Source organism: Phalacrocorax aristotelis, chromosome 4, assembly GCF_949628215.1.
Source record: "Phalacrocorax aristotelis chromosome 4, bGulAri2.1, whole genome shotgun sequence".
Lineage (NCBI taxonomy): Eukaryota > Metazoa > Chordata > Aves > Suliformes > Phalacrocoracidae > Phalacrocorax > Phalacrocorax aristotelis.
This window is the reverse complement of record NC_134279.1, coordinates 43,853,988-43,871,929: the sequence shown is the minus strand read 5'-3', so window position 1 is coordinate 43,871,929 and position 17,942 is coordinate 43,853,988. Positions and strand designations below refer to the sequence as shown.

Sequence of the window (17,942 nt, the reverse complement as noted above, 5' to 3'; positions counted from 1 at the left end):
GACTGATAGCTCTGAACTACTAAGCATTCTGTAAGTGACTCCCATGCTTTCAGTAAAGGAAAGGCTGAACTGGAGTAGTGACAGAACAGTTCTCATCCTCCAAACCATTAACAGTGGTGGTGAATGAGGTATTACTCAACCCAGTATAGAAGAAAGCAAGCTACGTTCATCTGTCCCAGGCAGAATGTTAACAGAGGCCATACAGCTTTAGAATCCAAGGTTATGAAAGCAGGTGATACACCTGGGAAGAGCACTTCGTGCACAAGTACTGTATATGCTTATTTGCTGAATTTTGATTTTGTTAGGGAACCTGACACATCTGAGATTACAGGTAGAAATTTTGAAATCCTAGTTTTAGCTAGTTCTTTGACAAGTAAGTTCTAGTTCCATCAATTTCAATATAAGTATTGCTGGGCAGTTATTGGAGTCAAACTCTGCAAAGGGATTATGCAAAATTTAAAGAAAATTTCAACAAAACTATTCACAAGACACCCACCTGGATACTTAGTGATTCAGAAATGGGGGGCGGGGGAACCCAAACACCCAACCAAAAAAAAAAACCCACAGAAAAATTAAAAATATTAATGAAAACCTTAAAACCTGCTTTTATACATCCACGATCCACAGACAAAGAAACAGAGAACTCCTTATCCAAAATCCATCAGCAATCATTTCTGAATAGCTAAAATAATTTCCTAAAGCTTCCTGAGATCAGAGGCAAGTTAGCCCTCGCCCAAATCCCCAAACCATCTGGCCTGTCCTACTTAATGGAGGGGGTAAGAGCACCCACCATTTTCAAACTAGTCTAGGATTAGAGCTTTTATTCAGGAACCGAACAAGCCTTACTTCTCATCCTGAGCTTGCAAGGGCTCAAATCTAGAGATCCTAATCAGCAAGAAAGTGCTTAGCCAACTAACTTCAGGCAGGACTAGACAGGAAAGTTTTCCATGTCTTCATGTATGAAACTGCATACTTGCCCTTATACAGCAAAATTGCAAGAGTCACAGGATTAGAAAGAAAAATTGCAAAAGCAAGGCATTTTCCTAAGGCCCATCGATGAAGACATTCCCTTCTGAGAGAGGAATCCTGTGGTTCTGGAAAATTCACAAAGTTGCTTCTTACTAAGGGAGCAGTGCGGTACAGCAGTTGCTCATGGCATCTCTCGGTGTTCTGTAATTCCAGAGAGAGAACAGTAAGGTCACCCTTAGTTTTACCCACTGCCAAAATCAGTTCTAGAAAGAGAGCTTCTACGTGTGGAATTACCCTGTGATGGATCACTGGGAAGGATTCTGTGCGTCAGACAAACTCATAATTAACAGTGTATCAACATTGCTTCTTGTAATGAATGCCCTACAGCTATTCAGTACAGAAAAGCACGTTCTTGGGAATGTTTGGCATTAGTCAAATCTTGTTACTCTGACACAGACTTGACGTGTCAATTAAAGTTAAGTACTCAACAATCAATTTAAATCACACTTAATTTCTCTTTAGCTGCTATGGTAAATCTCTGACAGATTAATGAGTTACAGTTAATGGTGGAGCATGGAGTCTGTTGAATTTTTTCTTCACTCATTAATTGAACTGCCATACAGCATAGATACTATCCTTGCTGTAGTTCAGACCGGTAATAAAGCAAAGATGTAATAAAAAATAGAGTCCCCTTATTTGCGATAATAAACCATGCCAGTAAAAAGATCACCAATGTTTATTAGCACGATAAGCAAGAGGATGAGCCATTTCAGTGCAGCCTAAATTTATTAATGATCAAGGATATTTTTGTCCTTAGATTTCATTTTCTCCCTTTAATATTTACCGTTCAATATATTTACGGATGGCAATCAAGTCATCAGTCAAGTCATAATACAAGTCCTTTGTATTACTGGTTTAAAGCAATCAAACTTTTCCTGTCTACTCTCACAGAACTGGCTATCCTGTCCAGCCCTATATCATCCTTTTATGCACCTTCTTTTATATAGTCTTTCTCTGAACATGCATGACTACAGATGAGGACTCACCATAAATAATCTCAGTAATAATGGAATTCCAGCTGTTAAGCATGAGGAAATACAGGGGAATCCTTCAGATTACGCAAACTATATTTGCATGTTTTCAAATGTCAGTGTCAATTTCAAGGGTCTTCTCCTACTTTGATTTAGCAGTGACATTGGTAACCTGCATGGAAAATGACTTACCAATTTGAGGGGCTTACTTAAATTCAAATATTTATGTTTCTATACTAGGAAAATTTCATCAAAGGCATACTGAAATAATTACCTGAACAGCTTTTGGTCCAGTCTGAAATTTTCATGTATGCAAAGTAAAACTGAGGAAAGTCCATCAATATACCCAGAGAAATTAGGTTACCTAAAGTGCAGCCATCGTGCTTAGGGCCAGTGAACAAATTTAAAATGGAAAGATGTTATTACCACAAAGTACTAATATGCCACAGGGCATCCTGTCTAATTACACTAATCAAGGTGGCAATAAAAAGCATGTCAAGTTGCATGTTTTTCAGAGACTGAGATAGCGACTTTAGAAAATCTAAAGAGTAAAAATTAAAACTATTAATTTGTTCTGTAAACAGTAGCCTTTCATGTACAGCAATAAGAATGAGGAGCTTGAGGGAGAAGACAACTATGACAATCTGTATCCATCAAGTCCCTGCCTTTTACTACCTTTGTATCGGTATAACAAAACCCAAAATCATCCTTCACTTTTTATGAAATCTTCTAAAATTAATTAAGAAAAAAATTCTAGCTATGATAAACCAGGAAAACATATGCTGCAAGAGGAAAACTCACCATAGAAACTGCAAAATAAGAATGGCAGTATTATGTTTTTACTGCTGTCCCATAGCAGTAGAAAGTTTAGTACTATATTGGATTATGTAGAACTCTTCTGGTTCAGAAAATAATGATTTTGTGCTTAGTTTCCCATTTTATCTTCCAGTTCTGGAGTTAGTCTTAAGTCTAACTTATTTCCCACGGTATTACATAAAAATTAAAATAATAAAAAGTAAAATTGCTACGGGCTTTTAATCAGCCTGTTGCAAACAACTTATTAATCAACTAATGTTAGGATTAAGAAGTCAAAGTACTTTGAAGATAAAATGCATAAGGCAAGTGTAATATTTTGTAAAATAAAGGCCAAAGATGTTTTTGATTTACCCAAGAAACAAAACAGAAACTGAAGTGACATATGCTCTACAACATTCCTTTTTATGTTGGTGTACCAAGGGTGCTATGCTGAAATACGAAATTACTTCTACTGTTGCACAGGCACCTGAACACCTGATAACTCAGCACCTGATAATTTATTTATTTTTTTTCTGCAGGGGGGTGAGTGGATAGAGGGAGAGGAATGATAACGCACACATAGCTCTATGACCAAATACTCTCATTCCCTATAGGGTAATAAACAAATTCAGTAAAACGAATAGCACACTATAGTTACAAAATTATATTTATTTTGAAGTGGTTTTCCAAGACATTGGTTGCTTTTTTAGGCCAGGATTCCCTTGGGTCTTATTCATACCTATCAATAGATTTAAAAACAACTCATATGTAATCAAGTTTGTTTAAAGTTAGAAATACATCCCTTCCCATAGTCCATTTTAGCAGGTGTTTAAGCTGCTGGAGTTAGCAGGCCCTGCTTCTGGACTTGAACTAATTCAGTTTTACCTTTTATTTTACCCTATTTACCCTATTCTAGACAATGTCATATTTACCCACCAACAGAAGAAAGGCTGCATGGAAAGTTAGTATGGAAAACTCAGATTCCTATTTGACCTAATTAATTCCCGAGGAGTTATATGTATTCCTGATACATATTCATCTCCCTTGTAATGTCTACTGAAATAATTTAAATTATTACTTGTTCCCCCTGCCTTTAGTAGTTCCCTCTAGTTCTGCCTTCCTTTTACTCCAGGTCACCCTGCTACTTTCCATTTCTCACTTCAGCCTTCACGTGAGCAAGTCTGCCCAGTACATCTGTCATAACTTCTTAGGTACAGAGGATCATATTCAGCTTTCATTGCAACAAAATAAATTCTAGTCCATGCCATTGTCTGCGAAAAGCTTTTCCAGCATTATGTCAAATGGAGCTGTTAGCAACAGCTGTAAAAACCTGGAAAGAGAAAAATCTAACCATTGAAGGGTTATTAGTCCGTGCATGCATATAATCTACAAATATGGGGCCTTGCTCTTGGTTGATTTTCAAGCACTTGCAATACAAGCAGTTACTAAAATTAGTAAAAATATGTTCGAACAAGTCTTTACATTTTTGCTATAATGTGGTGGAAACTTACTGAACAAATCTATATTTTAGACTTCAGTAAAGGCATCCACTTTCTATGCTATTTCTACGACCTCACCAGAAACTCAAGTATTTTTCAATACAGGTATTTAATGGATGAGAACAAAAAACTTCCATAATTATCAGTATAAAACAATATTCTACACAAGAACAGTATTTCTCATACTGCCTTCAAATTTACTCTTAGCAGTGTTCTTGGAAAGTCCATAAGATTTCCGTGTTAAAAATCTACAGTGAGCTAGAACAAATAAAGCAAGAATCATTTGACTATATTATGTAAAAGACAAATCTAGATTTCACTCAGATAGATATATTAGTCAAAATTATAGTATTTGGAACTGGAATAGGTAGAGCTCTGGAAGGTTATTTATGCATGAAAGATTGATAATTTTGTTCAAGTGACAAGATTCAAAAATTATGAGAGCAGGTGATAGGCAATGTTCAAATGGAGGGCATATTTTGGAAATCTGTTTTTATATATCTCTCCCTCAGATCTAGAAGGATTCCACATATAGTGCCTATTAAAAAATGCATTAAAAAACTAGTGAGTCATGCAATTAATATCTTGAGGATTTGTGTAAAAGTTTCCATAAAGCATTCTAGCTCTATTCTGTATGCTATGGGAATATAGCTGTATCTGTATCAGTATAATGAAGAAGAAATCAACTTATTATGTAAGTATCTTTGATTTAACTCTGTGCTGGAAATTGCTAATCAAAATGTTAGTACTGGAGTCCACAATGGCTTCAGCCTCCAGCATGGACAGCAAAAAAGAACTACCTGATCTCCCAGTTTTGATTTTATTAAGCCCTATGGAGTAGATAAACATTATCCTGACCCTCTAAGAAATTTCACCCTGTGGCTAAGTGTTTCAAAGGACAGTGAAGCAAGGGCAGACCGATAAATCAGTCTCATTCTGTAGAACCAGGGCATAGCAGCTGTTCAGACGTTATACAGCCTCAAGGCTCCTTGAGGTTATAGACGTGGTTGTGTAAGTCACCACAACTTAAATGATGATTTCACTCTTCCCTCAAGGAACCTCCCCAGCACAGTTATGTGAGTTAGGAGTCACCCCTCTAGGCAAGTAGCACGTGAGAATAGTAATCCTCTTGTAAGAAAACAAATCAATTCTAGCCGTTTAATTCTGGTCTCTGTGTTTGTATCAAATATCCCTACTTGTTTAAAGCAGTTAAGCCTTACGCTCGCAATGTGTAATTATAAACTGAGATGATTAATAATTGTGCTTCATACAATAGCGGTCAAATGTATCTTTTTCCTTTTGATAAATTAGGAATGTTTTTAGTGAATAATGACAGCCAATTTAAGTCAGACTTTTCAGGGGAGAGAACAATAAAAAAATAGCTTCAATCATTTCAATGAAAAATTTAACTAGGATTTTTTTTCATCTTAAAAGCTGGAAACAATTTAAACCAATAAACTTTAAGTGAACTGACATACGTAATAACTTAATATAACCTAGAACAGATTTCTAAATTTGTTTTCATCCATTTTCCATTTTCATTTCAACTTTCTGCTATACATTTTTTGTCTGTTCTGCCTTATGCATATGGAAGTCCCTTACGCTGTAAGTGATCCCATTCATAAACTCACTATATTCTACAGAGAAAAGTAAAATGAATAGACATACTTCAGGTTACACAAATTAAAAGGTAAAGCTTGGGTTTGGCTGAAGTGCAGAAGTCATCCTGAGAGCTGCAGTGCTCACACCCAGTGCCCCAGGTTTAGAGCTAATGTTTCCTTCAGTGCAAAGAGTCCACATGTTGGGACAGGCAGTAAGAGCCGTCACTGCTCCCACATCCTGCTTCTTCCTGGCCTTTTGATTTTATACAGGAGTTTTGGAAGGGGAACCGGTACTACATGGTATTTGGGGTATTATGCAATGAAATAAGAGGATATTATACCCTCTTACTGCATGGAAGACACCAAAAGCTCAGTTCTATGAACACTGAGGCACAAGCTTGTCTAAGGGGTTTGGCTTACTTAGAAAAAAAAAAAAAAGAAAAAAAAAAAGAGGCTTGTTTCTACATTTGTAAAGTTGAAAGCCCCCGCTTTGGTTTCATCATGCCATAGTGCTAATTATGAAAAATACCAACAGCTTCTCTCATGGCTCTTGAGGCTGTCACTAGCTGTGATTAAAAAAAAAGGGAAGTTTTTTTCAGTCCTTTTCTGAAGTGGGGTTTAAAAATTAACTTTTAAAAAAAAAAACAAAATAGCAATGAATTAACAAATCTTACGGTTTTTTCCCACTTGGCATTTAATGTTATATGCTTCCACTTTGTCAGAGAGCCTTTTCCATGTCAACTGAGAACAATAATCTGAATTCATTTCATTCTCCAGGTGTAGTTTTCCACCTAGTGGTTTTTTTCTTTAAAATTTATAAGGTTATATGAATATAAAATCCTCTTCTAGGACTTTCGGTATATGATATGTAGTATTTTCTGATTATGAAGGGACAAATGCTTGGCAAGCATGTTTTTAGCATATTTGGCTACCCTTATTCAAGCTGAGTAATTAAATTGACCAAAACAACAGCTGCTGAAAATATAAACACCAATTTTCATGAATAAATGTTGTATATTGAGATTCCTGTTGTCCTTTATTATGTCCTTTGGCATGATTCTCACAACTCTGTAGCTATATGTTCCAGGTTTCGTAAGACCAAATATTGATACAACATTGGAATTTCAACATCCCACAATTTCTACACCAGTGAGATTTTAACTAGTTATTCTAACCACTAACAACTACTACCCATGGTTATTGGCCAAATTCTATTGTTCAGCCTTGAACACTTAATTTCCCATTCTGACTCAAAAAACTTTCTTTTAAAAATTCATTTTTATTGTCTTTTTTTTAACAATAAACCTTTTTTTAAAACAAATAAGTGGTGTATTTACTTCTATTACATTTAGAAGCTCTGACAACCAGTCCCCATTTCCCCTCTGCACCTACCGTGCACCTACCGTGCACCTACTGTCCTTATGCTCAGTGCCTCAATTCTCTCAGTTCTCTATATAATTTAATGAGACGATAATATGCACTTTTGTTTAAAAACAAATATTTCCATCTTTCAGAGTAGTAAAGTTTTAAGAAAGTGTGCAGCCATAAATACAATGTTGTCTCTGACAGAGGACATATACGACTCCAGAATGACTTCCAGAAGTTCGAAGTACTCCACTTGCCTTTCCTATAAAAATGCCTTTCATTAAGACAGGACTGTCTGTAGGAATTAAGGTGATTCCGCTTGTACCTAAGCTAATTTATCATAAGGAATTGTATGATGTCCACCATATTTACATAGAGAAGGAACATATTTGTCTTTCTTGTACAGCTCGGTGGCAAGGTACTGCTCACACAATTTTCAATAAGGAACTGAGGCACAGAAAGTCCAAGTGGTGTGTCTAAAATATGTAAGGGTTAGAGAGAGAGAAAAGAAAGTAGCTGAGGTTTCCTTCCAGTGGAACAGATTCTCAGTGCCTAAGAGAGCGAAGTGGGAATGCCTCCACCAGGAATTGAGCAGAAAAAGGTAATTCCATATAACTCTTTTTATGCTTCTCTCATTTTGATTTCAAGACAAAGCTACTGTAGGGCTGGAGTTATATGGAGTTATATGAACGGTACACAGAGGTTGGATTTCCTTAGCTTGGGATTTTTTCAATTGCCCTGAAATGCATCTTTATTCTTATACATTGTGCCCCCACTAATACAAATAGGTATCATGCTGGCATTCAGCTAAGTAATTCTTTTGTTATCCACAGATGTACAGGGGATTACATGGCTAAGAAATGAAATAAAAGCTAAATCCCTATGCTTGATAAAGCTTTGCTTGTTTTCTCTTTCATTCAGGATTACCGAGTGAACATCTTTCTCCGTCAGAATTGGAACGATCCACGCCTCGCATACAGTGAATATCCAGATGACTCTTTAGACTTAGATCCATCCATGCTGGATTCAATTTGGAAACCTGATTTGTTCTTTGCTAATGAAAAAGGTGCCAACTTTCATGAGGTTACAACAGATAATAAATTGTTGCGAATTTTCAAAAATGGAAATGTACTTTATTCCATCAGGTGAGTCTCTAATCAAATGATTTTTTTCAGATAGAAGCTGAAAAGTGTACCTAAGAATTGCTAATGGATATCTTCAGTTGCTAGTCATGCAGAACTATCACTAAAGTAAATGTGAGTTTTGAATACAGAACTTCATCGTCATTGTTGTTCGTGTTAATACTGAAATAGAAATTATCCCTCATTAGGAATACGCCTAGTAAAAACCATAAGAAAAGTATCTTTGCCTTTTTAAAGTACAGATACTGAGCATAGAGGAACTAGGACACTTGCACAGAGCAAATAATCCTGGAGTATTATAATTTGAGCTGGCCTGTGTGAGAGTTTCACACGCTGTAGCCTCCCTGTAATCACAATCCAATGTTATTTCTTTTTCACCTTTTTGGATATTGCAGTTGCACTTCAACATGGAAACATGATCTGTTTGAGGAAGAATGACATTTAAAGAATAGTTCACTTACTGCTGGAGATGGAGAGAAAAGTGGAAAGTAAACTTTTGAAAACGTTTATGAAGCCGTAAGCAGCAATCAGATATAAGTATTGACAAAATCTAGTTATGCTACTTCTTTTCTCTTCCCTTCTCCCCACTTTCCTTTTATTAATACAGGTGTTAGTAGGCATTTTACTACTATCTTCAAAAACCTGATCTTATGAAAGACACATTGGATATAAATATACTAATGCCCGATTAGACATAAGATAGATTTGGTATTAATACGGTGATATACTTGTGCAAAATGTTATACTTTTCAAAGCAAATATACTTCTTGCCCACTTAGCATTTTGCTTTGCATGCTTTTACAATACTGCATTAATGGGTAATTGGACTTTTTGAAGAGGTGTCAGGAATCAGTAAAACAGTTTGTATACTAATAGGAAAAGAAGATGTTTATGACTTGGGTGGGTGTATCAGTGGCAGGGGAGTCTCCTTCCTCCCTCCTTCCAGTGCAAGTGGGCAGCATCTTGTCAAGCTTACACAGGGAGAAAGGGTTGAGTTAAAATTCCTATGAGCATTTCATATTCAAAAGGCGGTTAGTCTGCCAGTCTGGGAACATAATCATTCTTCAGTGGCACAACTTGTATTCTGTCACTATAAGTGGATGGAACACAAGTAAAGAGGATTTCTTCTCTGGAACCAGGTAGAAAGTAGAGGTAAATCAATTATCTCCAGACTGCCTGAATCACCCTGAGAGGCATTGGCAGTTGTTCCACTCCAATGAAATAACTCTTCCTCCTCCTTGCCCTGGTCCCTCCAGATACATACAACAGAGAATATGGACACCACCACTCAACTGGAGCAAGCTTGGATTGCAACTTCAGTAGAATTCAGACCAAGTTCATGGTCACATGAAATTGGGGGGGGGGGGGGGGAACCAAATGTGAGAAATATTATAATATTAAATTATAAAAGCAAACTAGCTGAGTTCTTATGTGAATTTGAGTCAGATAAACTTTTGATGAGGGGAGACATGCTAATTTCTAACATGCTGATATTAAAAGGAAAAAAATGAAAATTTCTAAATTTGCTTTTTCTTTTCACTCCCTAATGCCTCCTTCTCCCCTAATTGCATTGGAACAGTTCAGACAAAAAGATAATTAGAAGGTGCCAGCCCCTGATTCAATGAGTATTTAATATAAAATACTAAAATATTTACTAAAGCACTAAGTAAAGTCCAGGTGCCTCTTCTCTGAAATGACTTGCTGTGTTACTAGCCTACTAGTCAGATTTTGCATTTGGAACCATTCTTAATAGTATGGGAATAAGGCCAGGGTCTGAATTCCCTCCTCAGACTCTCCCGTTGCAGCTCTGTCACTGGCAGGCTAAACAGAAGTTATAGCAACAAAGAATCAAGAAGGTTTGGAGAGGGAAAAGTAGGGTAAAAGAAATAGCCATGCTTGCTGCCTACTGCCCACTTCCCTTTAGCCCCAATGCCAAAAACAGGGGAATGAGTTTAAGAGAGGGGGATTAGAGCACTGCCATTCTAGAAAAGCCTTATGTATAAGGAATTGAACTCAAGCCCTTCAGGTTTTTTGAGAAATTCCATCAACTTAATTGACAAATGAATATGAGACAACATTTTCATGCAAGAATTTTTCTAGCAAGGAGAAAAGCGCAGTCATGACAGAGTCGCCATCCCTGGAGGTATTTAAAAGACGTGTAGACATGGCACATCAGGGCATGGTTTAGGAGGCGTGGTGGTGTTGGATTGACGGTTGACTTGATGATCCTAGAGGTCCTTTCCAACCTTAATGATTCTATGATTCTATGAATGATGAACGGATACCCCAACATGGCCAGTGAGGGAAAATGTGTGCCTTTACCTCTTATATTCTTTTTCTCATTCCTCTGAGAAGTATCACTCTAAAGTTATTGTGTTGATATAAAATGTAAAAATACCTCTTTTGCCTATAGGTTGCAAAGTATTTCACAGGAAGTATCAGGACTAATGTGAAGCACAGCTGCAGTTCAAAATTACAAGCATATTTCAGTCTATCATCAATACCATAAAATGTTATATTAAACCTTTGTGTTGATAATTTAAGCACCTTATTTTAGAACAATAACACATAAATTACTTTGCCACCATGATTTACAGCTGACATCTGTTATGAAATTCTTGGAAATTTGAGTAAATTTTACGTCAAGGAATTGAAATAGTGTAACAGTACAAGAATTCTGTTGTAGCACAAAAAAAGCATGCTGTTGTTGCATTCCTCTGGACTTCCCATAAAGATAGGCAACCATTTGAAAAAAGTGTTTTTCTGAAAGTCTGTAATAATTTTTTTCCACATTGTCATACTAGGCTGAGCGAGTGAAATGGGTTCAGCTAATATAGATCACTTTTGAGAGCTTTCTAATGAAAAAATATATTTTATTCTATTTTTAATTATTTCCAGTGTTTTCATGAGTTCTTTCTGTGCAGTTCTATGGCATTTTTATTGCATATTTTTCAATATTTTTTTTGTATTCTTTCAGATTGACTTTAATACTGTCCTGCCCGATGGATCTCAAAAATTTTCCAATGGATGTGCAAACATGTATAATGCAGCTGGAAAGCTGTAAGTTTCAGTCATGTATTATCCTATAAACACTTTTGTAGGGATTACAACAGCTATGTAGGAGGTAGAAAGACCCCTTGTAGTGCTACAAGAACGAATTTGCAAAAAAGAATCCTCTATTTTACAAAAAGAATCTGTGAAACATACATGATTTTCAAAGGAAGAGATTCTTTCACCCTTACTTGTACTGAAAATCAACTGTTTTGTGTAAATCTAAAGTTACTGCTAAACTTAAGTACCCAGTGCCAGGTTACCTTTACACAAACTTTATTCATATGGAGGTTCATCATTAAGTCTTCCCTGTGTTCACACATACAGGGGACAGTAATATGGGAGAGCATAAAGGAAACATTCAAACAACATAAGGGAGTGATTTATGTGTTTTATGTGAATATCCTGAAATCCATAATAACTCAGTCTCCTTAAAAGCTGGAAACGTGACAATATGTACTGAGTACCTTCTCTTCAGATTCTTGCTTTAGCTCTTCAGCATGCCTACATGTTATAGTTACATATCTGCAGTTTTTACCTAATCATCCTAGAAGGGATTAGGGAAAGGGTTAACTACAAGGGAGAACTGTAGAAGATGGCACAGCGCATACATGTATATACATATATGCCCATGTACCTACATAGGGTATGTCACTTACACAGCCCTCACCCCCTCAACTGGGGCAGCAGCTTGGATGAGTGGAACACCTCCCAGAAAATCTTGGGAAGGGCTGTAGAGTCCTTGCATTAGGAGGAGGAGGAAGACCATACAAGGTATCGTCTAGCTAGGGATAAAATGTGACCATGATCTGTCCATCAGCTGTAACACTGGAAAAATTTCTAGCATCTTCTGGAGACCCTGGGCTTAAAGGAATCTGTAGTAGCCCAGATGGCTTGACATTGAAAGCATCCAGAAAAACATAGAAAGAAAAAAGGCCTGATAGCTTTCTAGTGCAGAGAAGGTCAGTTTGACCCAACCCAGTGTTACACAAGAATGTCTATGGAAGAAGCAAAATTACAACTCCATGTTTTAAACAATCCCTTCATAAAACTCTATTTGCATTATACCTAAATATCCAGAGGAGAGCAGAGGAGAAGGTAAAACCAGCTTACACAAGACAGGCTTTGCAGAATTATCTTTCAGTCAAGAGCAATACTTTTTATGTGAAATAAAATCAGCATTTGTTAATTCATTGTATATTGTACTTATCTCCCTTGATATCTTGCTTAGAACATAAAAGAACATGGAAAGCATACAGCAGCTATGCCCTTTCAAGGCAGACACACAAACACACAAACAAAAAGACAAAACTGAATGTTCTGTCTGATGCTATGATCAGAGCTAACACAGGATGTGTGAGGAGAAAGGCACACATATGCATTAAATTCTCATTTTCCTTGTTATATGAAGTATTTGGGAGTCACCTTTTCCCCTTAAATGACAGGACTTTGGAAGAGATTCCTAGCAGAAAAATCCTCCTAATGATGTGAAGAACAAAAAGTAAATAAAGCATTCTTTGAAATAGTTGAGAAATCTGAAGTTTGTGAAAATTAGCAACGGGGAAAACCAGATAAATGAATAAATCCCCATCTTAATGTTAGATCTAGATTTACAGTTTTAGGATAAATAAGTAGAATATTTCAGAAAATAAATTTCTGCATATAGAATTAACATACTGGATTACTTGAAATATATTATAGATCAGAAATACAACATACATAATTTGATTAAATTATTTCTTGGGTTTTTTTCTTCTTTTACTGGAACAAAGTTGCATCAAGAGAAGGGGAAGGTAATTATCTATCAGTCAGTATGTCAGAACTGTCTGTTGTGCTGATAATGCGATGCTTTTACAAAAAATGGCAGGGTGAGTATGAAAGCCAGATCTTTCTTACATTGCAGTAGACAGATGGTAGTATTATAAAGCGGGCTTTCAATATGAGGGCAATGGCTGAATCTGACAGCAGAAATTTTCCTGACTAAAACTGGTAGTTATTTAGTGTAAATGTCGAGGAATTTAGGGCATTATATAGTCACCATTTAAGCAAAACTCCAGTCAACCCAAGTGGATAAACCTACTAATAACCTATGTCACCTTTATAATTAACGTGACTAAATAAAAGGTTAATATGAGACAGTTGTGTCAGAGTGCATACAGATGGCAGGTATATTCACTATATACGATTATACTTCAAACAGAAAGTATCATTGTGTTTGACTGAACAAGCAAAAAGTATAATTTTAAACAAAAATGTGTTCTAAAAGTTATGAAATTTTTGCTGTAACAACTTCATAAAACTCAGTAGTAATTTTCCTCTCTTTCAGCCCTTGTGAGGACAGGCCACACAACAACTGAGCATTGTCAAGCAAACAGGCATCTGTTTTGCTTTATAGAAACCTTGCAGGAGCTCACAATCCCCACAAACTGCACCATAGGGAACCAGTACTTATTAGTTGAACAGCACTGTAGATGTTCTACTGTATTTTCCATTTTTCACTGAAGTCTTGTTTTTAATCATTCGGTCCAGTAGGATTAAATTCCCTGCTGCACATTCACATAGCAGAGAGAGGCAATGTTTACAAAAGAAGGCTGAACAAAATACAAATTAGTGCTTCAAAATCTAGCTACAGAGAAAGATCACATTTTATTTCATAAGGAAGTTACAAGTAATAAAGCTTTCCCCATATCGCCTTGTCTAATTCTAATTTACCTGTAACTCCAGACATTGAAAAATAGAGACTATGGGCAAAGTAGCTGGCCTGAGGCAGAAAATTTTGCAGCCTGTGGAAGGTCTGGCTATACCTACAGGTCTGATAGAAGAATAACCAGTTAGGTTTGCAGGACAGCAGTTTCCTAAAACTGAGAGAAATTACTCTGGGACAGATCCAAAGAGGATAGGCAGAAAGACGTAACTTCCATCCTCCTAGGTCTTCAAGTGTAGGAATTCACTTGCCCAAGATCAGTTTCTCTATACAGAAAATACAGGAAGAGAAATAGACACCTTGGAGGAGTTACAAAAAAATATCTACATGCTGGACAGGAGACTAACTAGGTGAAAAAAAAAATGTTTTATATGAATCTGAACTCTGACCAGTTTCCAAAACTTAGAAAAAGGTGATCAGACACATTCAAACTCCAACCTTTGGCTAAGAACAGGCATCTATTTCTCTTTAAAATTATAGAAGAAAAGAGGAGGATGGGTGCATTTAGCCTTTTCCCAGGCTTCATATCGAATCTCCTGAGGTAAGAACTGACATGACCCTGGGAGCCTGAATCCATCCAAGAATGCCTAACTTCTATGCCACTGTGTCATATAGTCCTGTGGCTGGCTGGGTTAGAATTTTTGGTGCACAGTGAGAAAACTCAGACAGGCGGATCAAAGCGCTAACCCCTGTCGTTGGTGCACTGTCCAGGGAAGCAGAAGATGTGAGGTTTCAAAACAGCGAACACAGTCCTCTCGTGTCCTGAGTAAATGGTCTGATCATCAGGCTGTGTTACAAAAACCGAAGTGGTTACAGGAGGAAAACAGCAGCAGCCATGCTTCCAGATGTTGCTTTTTATAGGGATCGTCATTGCTGTTTTTTCCACTGAGTGCCAAGTTGGGTAGAACATTGTACAATTACAATTTTACAAGGCCCATTTCCATTTATCTCACAGTTTCTTTAAATTGTATCTGATCTTGCAAGCCTTGTGTCTGCACGTGTCACTAAGCAAATTAGACTGTTTCTAACAAATCACTCGTCTTATTCTTATTCATCTTACCACCAGGTTGTAAAGAAAGGCTCACAGTTACTTATAAAGGACAGACCGTAGGTTTTACCTCTGCTATAATATTGTGCTTTTGTTTAGTATTAGATACTTTCCTTCAGTACTGATATTGTTGCTCCAGCACAGAAAGCTCTAAGAGGAAAATTCATGGATAGCTTTTTTTTCCAAATGATATTTTTATTTTTAGCCATCTCATTTAATATTTGGGTTTTTTTTTTCCCAAGGTCAGTCTAAGCAGCTGGAGTTGCCCCTGGTTAAAGTATTCACTTATATCATAAAGTGTCTGAAAAATATTTCAGTGGAAATGTCTTCTATTTTTAAAGGATTTCTTTTACCAAATGATTTCTCAGCAACTAGAATGAGCTGCTTTTGTAGCTTAGAAAAGAAGCAAATGAAAATGCACATATGAAATAATCCCTTCTATATTTCTATGCTTTACACCAGGGCAGGCTATAGGCATGTGAGATAATTTTAGTTTTATTCTGCTTGAATAAGATACAAAGAAATGTCAGCTAGATACATATTTATTTCTGTGGCCTGTCTCCCAGGAAAGAAATGTATTTTCACGTGCTAGAGCTTGTCGTCTCTCTCTTTTTTAAGGTTCACTTTTATCTCACAGCATTCCTTTATTAATATATTACAATTATAGCTTTATGTGACATTTAATACTCCTGAATTTTCAAAGAATAGTGAAAAGACTAACTCAGTTACAAAAGAAGAAATATACTGTGAAAAGGAACATACGTAAGGGAGAAAGCACCTGCTCACCTCATTATTTTATTTTGATATTTATTGTCTCTCTTAATAAATTAAGCAATGACTTTTTTCCCCCTTTTGTTTATGGAAGCTTTTCAGTCTTTCTAAGCAATCACCCTCCTGTCTTTTGGATTTTTAGAGAAAATTCACTCTGTACCACATGATGCTATTGCCTGAATAGTACAATTTCATTCCTCGCAGTCTCTAAATTAGAGATTGTGCAAACGAAAAGACCTGTAAGCAAGGTACAGCAGTACAGGCTACTGCATTACAGAAAATGTGTGCATTGTTCCTTTGCCACAACAGCACAAAAAGACACCATAAGAAAGATGATAGAACTGGAATGTGTTTCTTAGCTGCCAGGGAATCTCAGGTGTCTCCCTGAGTGACTGTAATTATGGACACACTACGTCAATGCCTGCCTGTGCCTGAATATATGGAAATCATACCTCTTCTCTCCCTTTCATTTCAGTAGCACAAAAATTGTCAACAACTCATCCTATGGTTTCTACCCTGCAGACAGGTGACTCGGTCCACTGTGCATACCTGAAGTGAGACCTGACACACAGCTACAAACAGCTACGTATTTCTGGTCTTCAGCTCCTGAAAAACTCCCGATGAACAGGCAATAGCAACTACAGCTGCTGCTGAACTCACAGAAACTAATATAAAAGTGACAGCTGAAAATCTATAGGCTTCAGCAAGGAATATTAAGTTTGAGAGATGTGGCAGAGGGCTGGGCCTGAAGTGTTGTTATTCTCTGAAATTCAGGCTAAGAAGGATAAACCTGTAACTCCCAAGAGAGCGATTCCATCAGAACGACTTAGAGAGCAGTGCAAGGGGCAGATGATTTGCAAAGCAGCTCAGAAGTGTGTAGAATAAAATCCTGCTTTCTTGGAGGTCCAGCATAAATTTAGCCTTGAAATGCATCACAGATTATTTCTGAAGCTAATATTTTTAGTGTGTAATGCATATTAGAAGAATTTATTCTACCCTCAAGCCAAAACCAGATTTGTTAGTGCTGCCAGATCTTCCCCCTGCTATGTTGCTTGGAATTTAGGGCACAATTCAAACCTCTGCCATGTTCTTAGGAACTGTAATGTGCGGGCATCCTATCCCGGAGGCACACTGTTGGGATGCATAACAGAAGAGTAGTGAAATAACTCTAGTCAACATGACTGTAGTCCTTGCCTCAGCTGGATACCTAAAGAACTGCTTGGTTTGCTGAATAAATCCAATGTGGTTCTTGGACCTGTACCTTACTAAACATTAAAGAAATGAAAACAGAATTTAGATAAATTACTGGGATTAAAAGAACTATAAAATAAATTCTGTAGTCGAACCAAACTCTCTTGTACAAAAATGCTAGATATTCAGCAAAGTTGTTTCATGCCATCCATTATTTTTTTTTAATTGAACAAGGGGAAATGAGTTAGGTTTTAGTATGCCTGTAGGTATTGTAAAATGACACAAGGGAAGCATGGCCTTCCTGGAATAAAACAGAATGAGTAGAAAACTTACAAGGTATGTTGGTATTTGCCTAGATCACAAGTTTGCTCAAAAATTTTATTCTTCATGGGTTGGAATGGTACTCTAAAGGTGGTTTAAAGGAAAGAACTTAGTAAATAAGTCTGTGTCAGCAGAACTAAAAAAAACAGGTATCTTGGAATTGCTGAGACAATTGAGGTTCAAAGGTATGGAGTCTCTGAAGGTACAGGGGAATTGCTTGCCCTAAATAAAAAAATCTTGTCTTGTTATAATGGTGTAGTCCTTGGACAGCCTGGAGAAGAGATGTTAATACTTTCAAGACACTTCAATATTTCTTCAGGACAAACTTGTTGGATGTCCACTGTCTTGCCTATGAGACTGTGGGCTTTTAATGCCTACAGGTAATATTGAATTAGTTAATATAAAATCTTCATACTCTTAACATACATATATACAACTGATATGAATAGCTTAG

General features: G+C 36.8%; 2 protein-coding genes across 3 annotated transcripts in view; both read left to right on the top strand.

The window, feature by feature from the left end:
* HPGD (15-hydroxyprostaglandin dehydrogenase) overlaps positions 1-17,942 on the top strand; it is a 191,530-nt gene that overhangs the window by 41,532 nt on the left and 132,056 nt on the right. The gene's annotated exons all lie outside the window — the stretch shown is intronic.
* Positions 1-17,942, top strand: part of GLRA3 (glycine receptor alpha 3) — a 95,721-nt gene that overhangs the window by 41,116 nt on the left and 36,663 nt on the right. For both annotated transcript variants that reach the window (XM_075091160.1, XM_075091161.1), the window contains exons 4-5: positions 8,182-8,405; positions 11,380-11,462. In XM_075091160.1, coding sequence (XP_074947261.1) covers positions 8,182-8,405; positions 11,380-11,462 — 307 coding nt within the window. The remainder of the gene's footprint in view (positions 1-8,181; positions 8,406-11,379; positions 11,463-17,942) is intronic.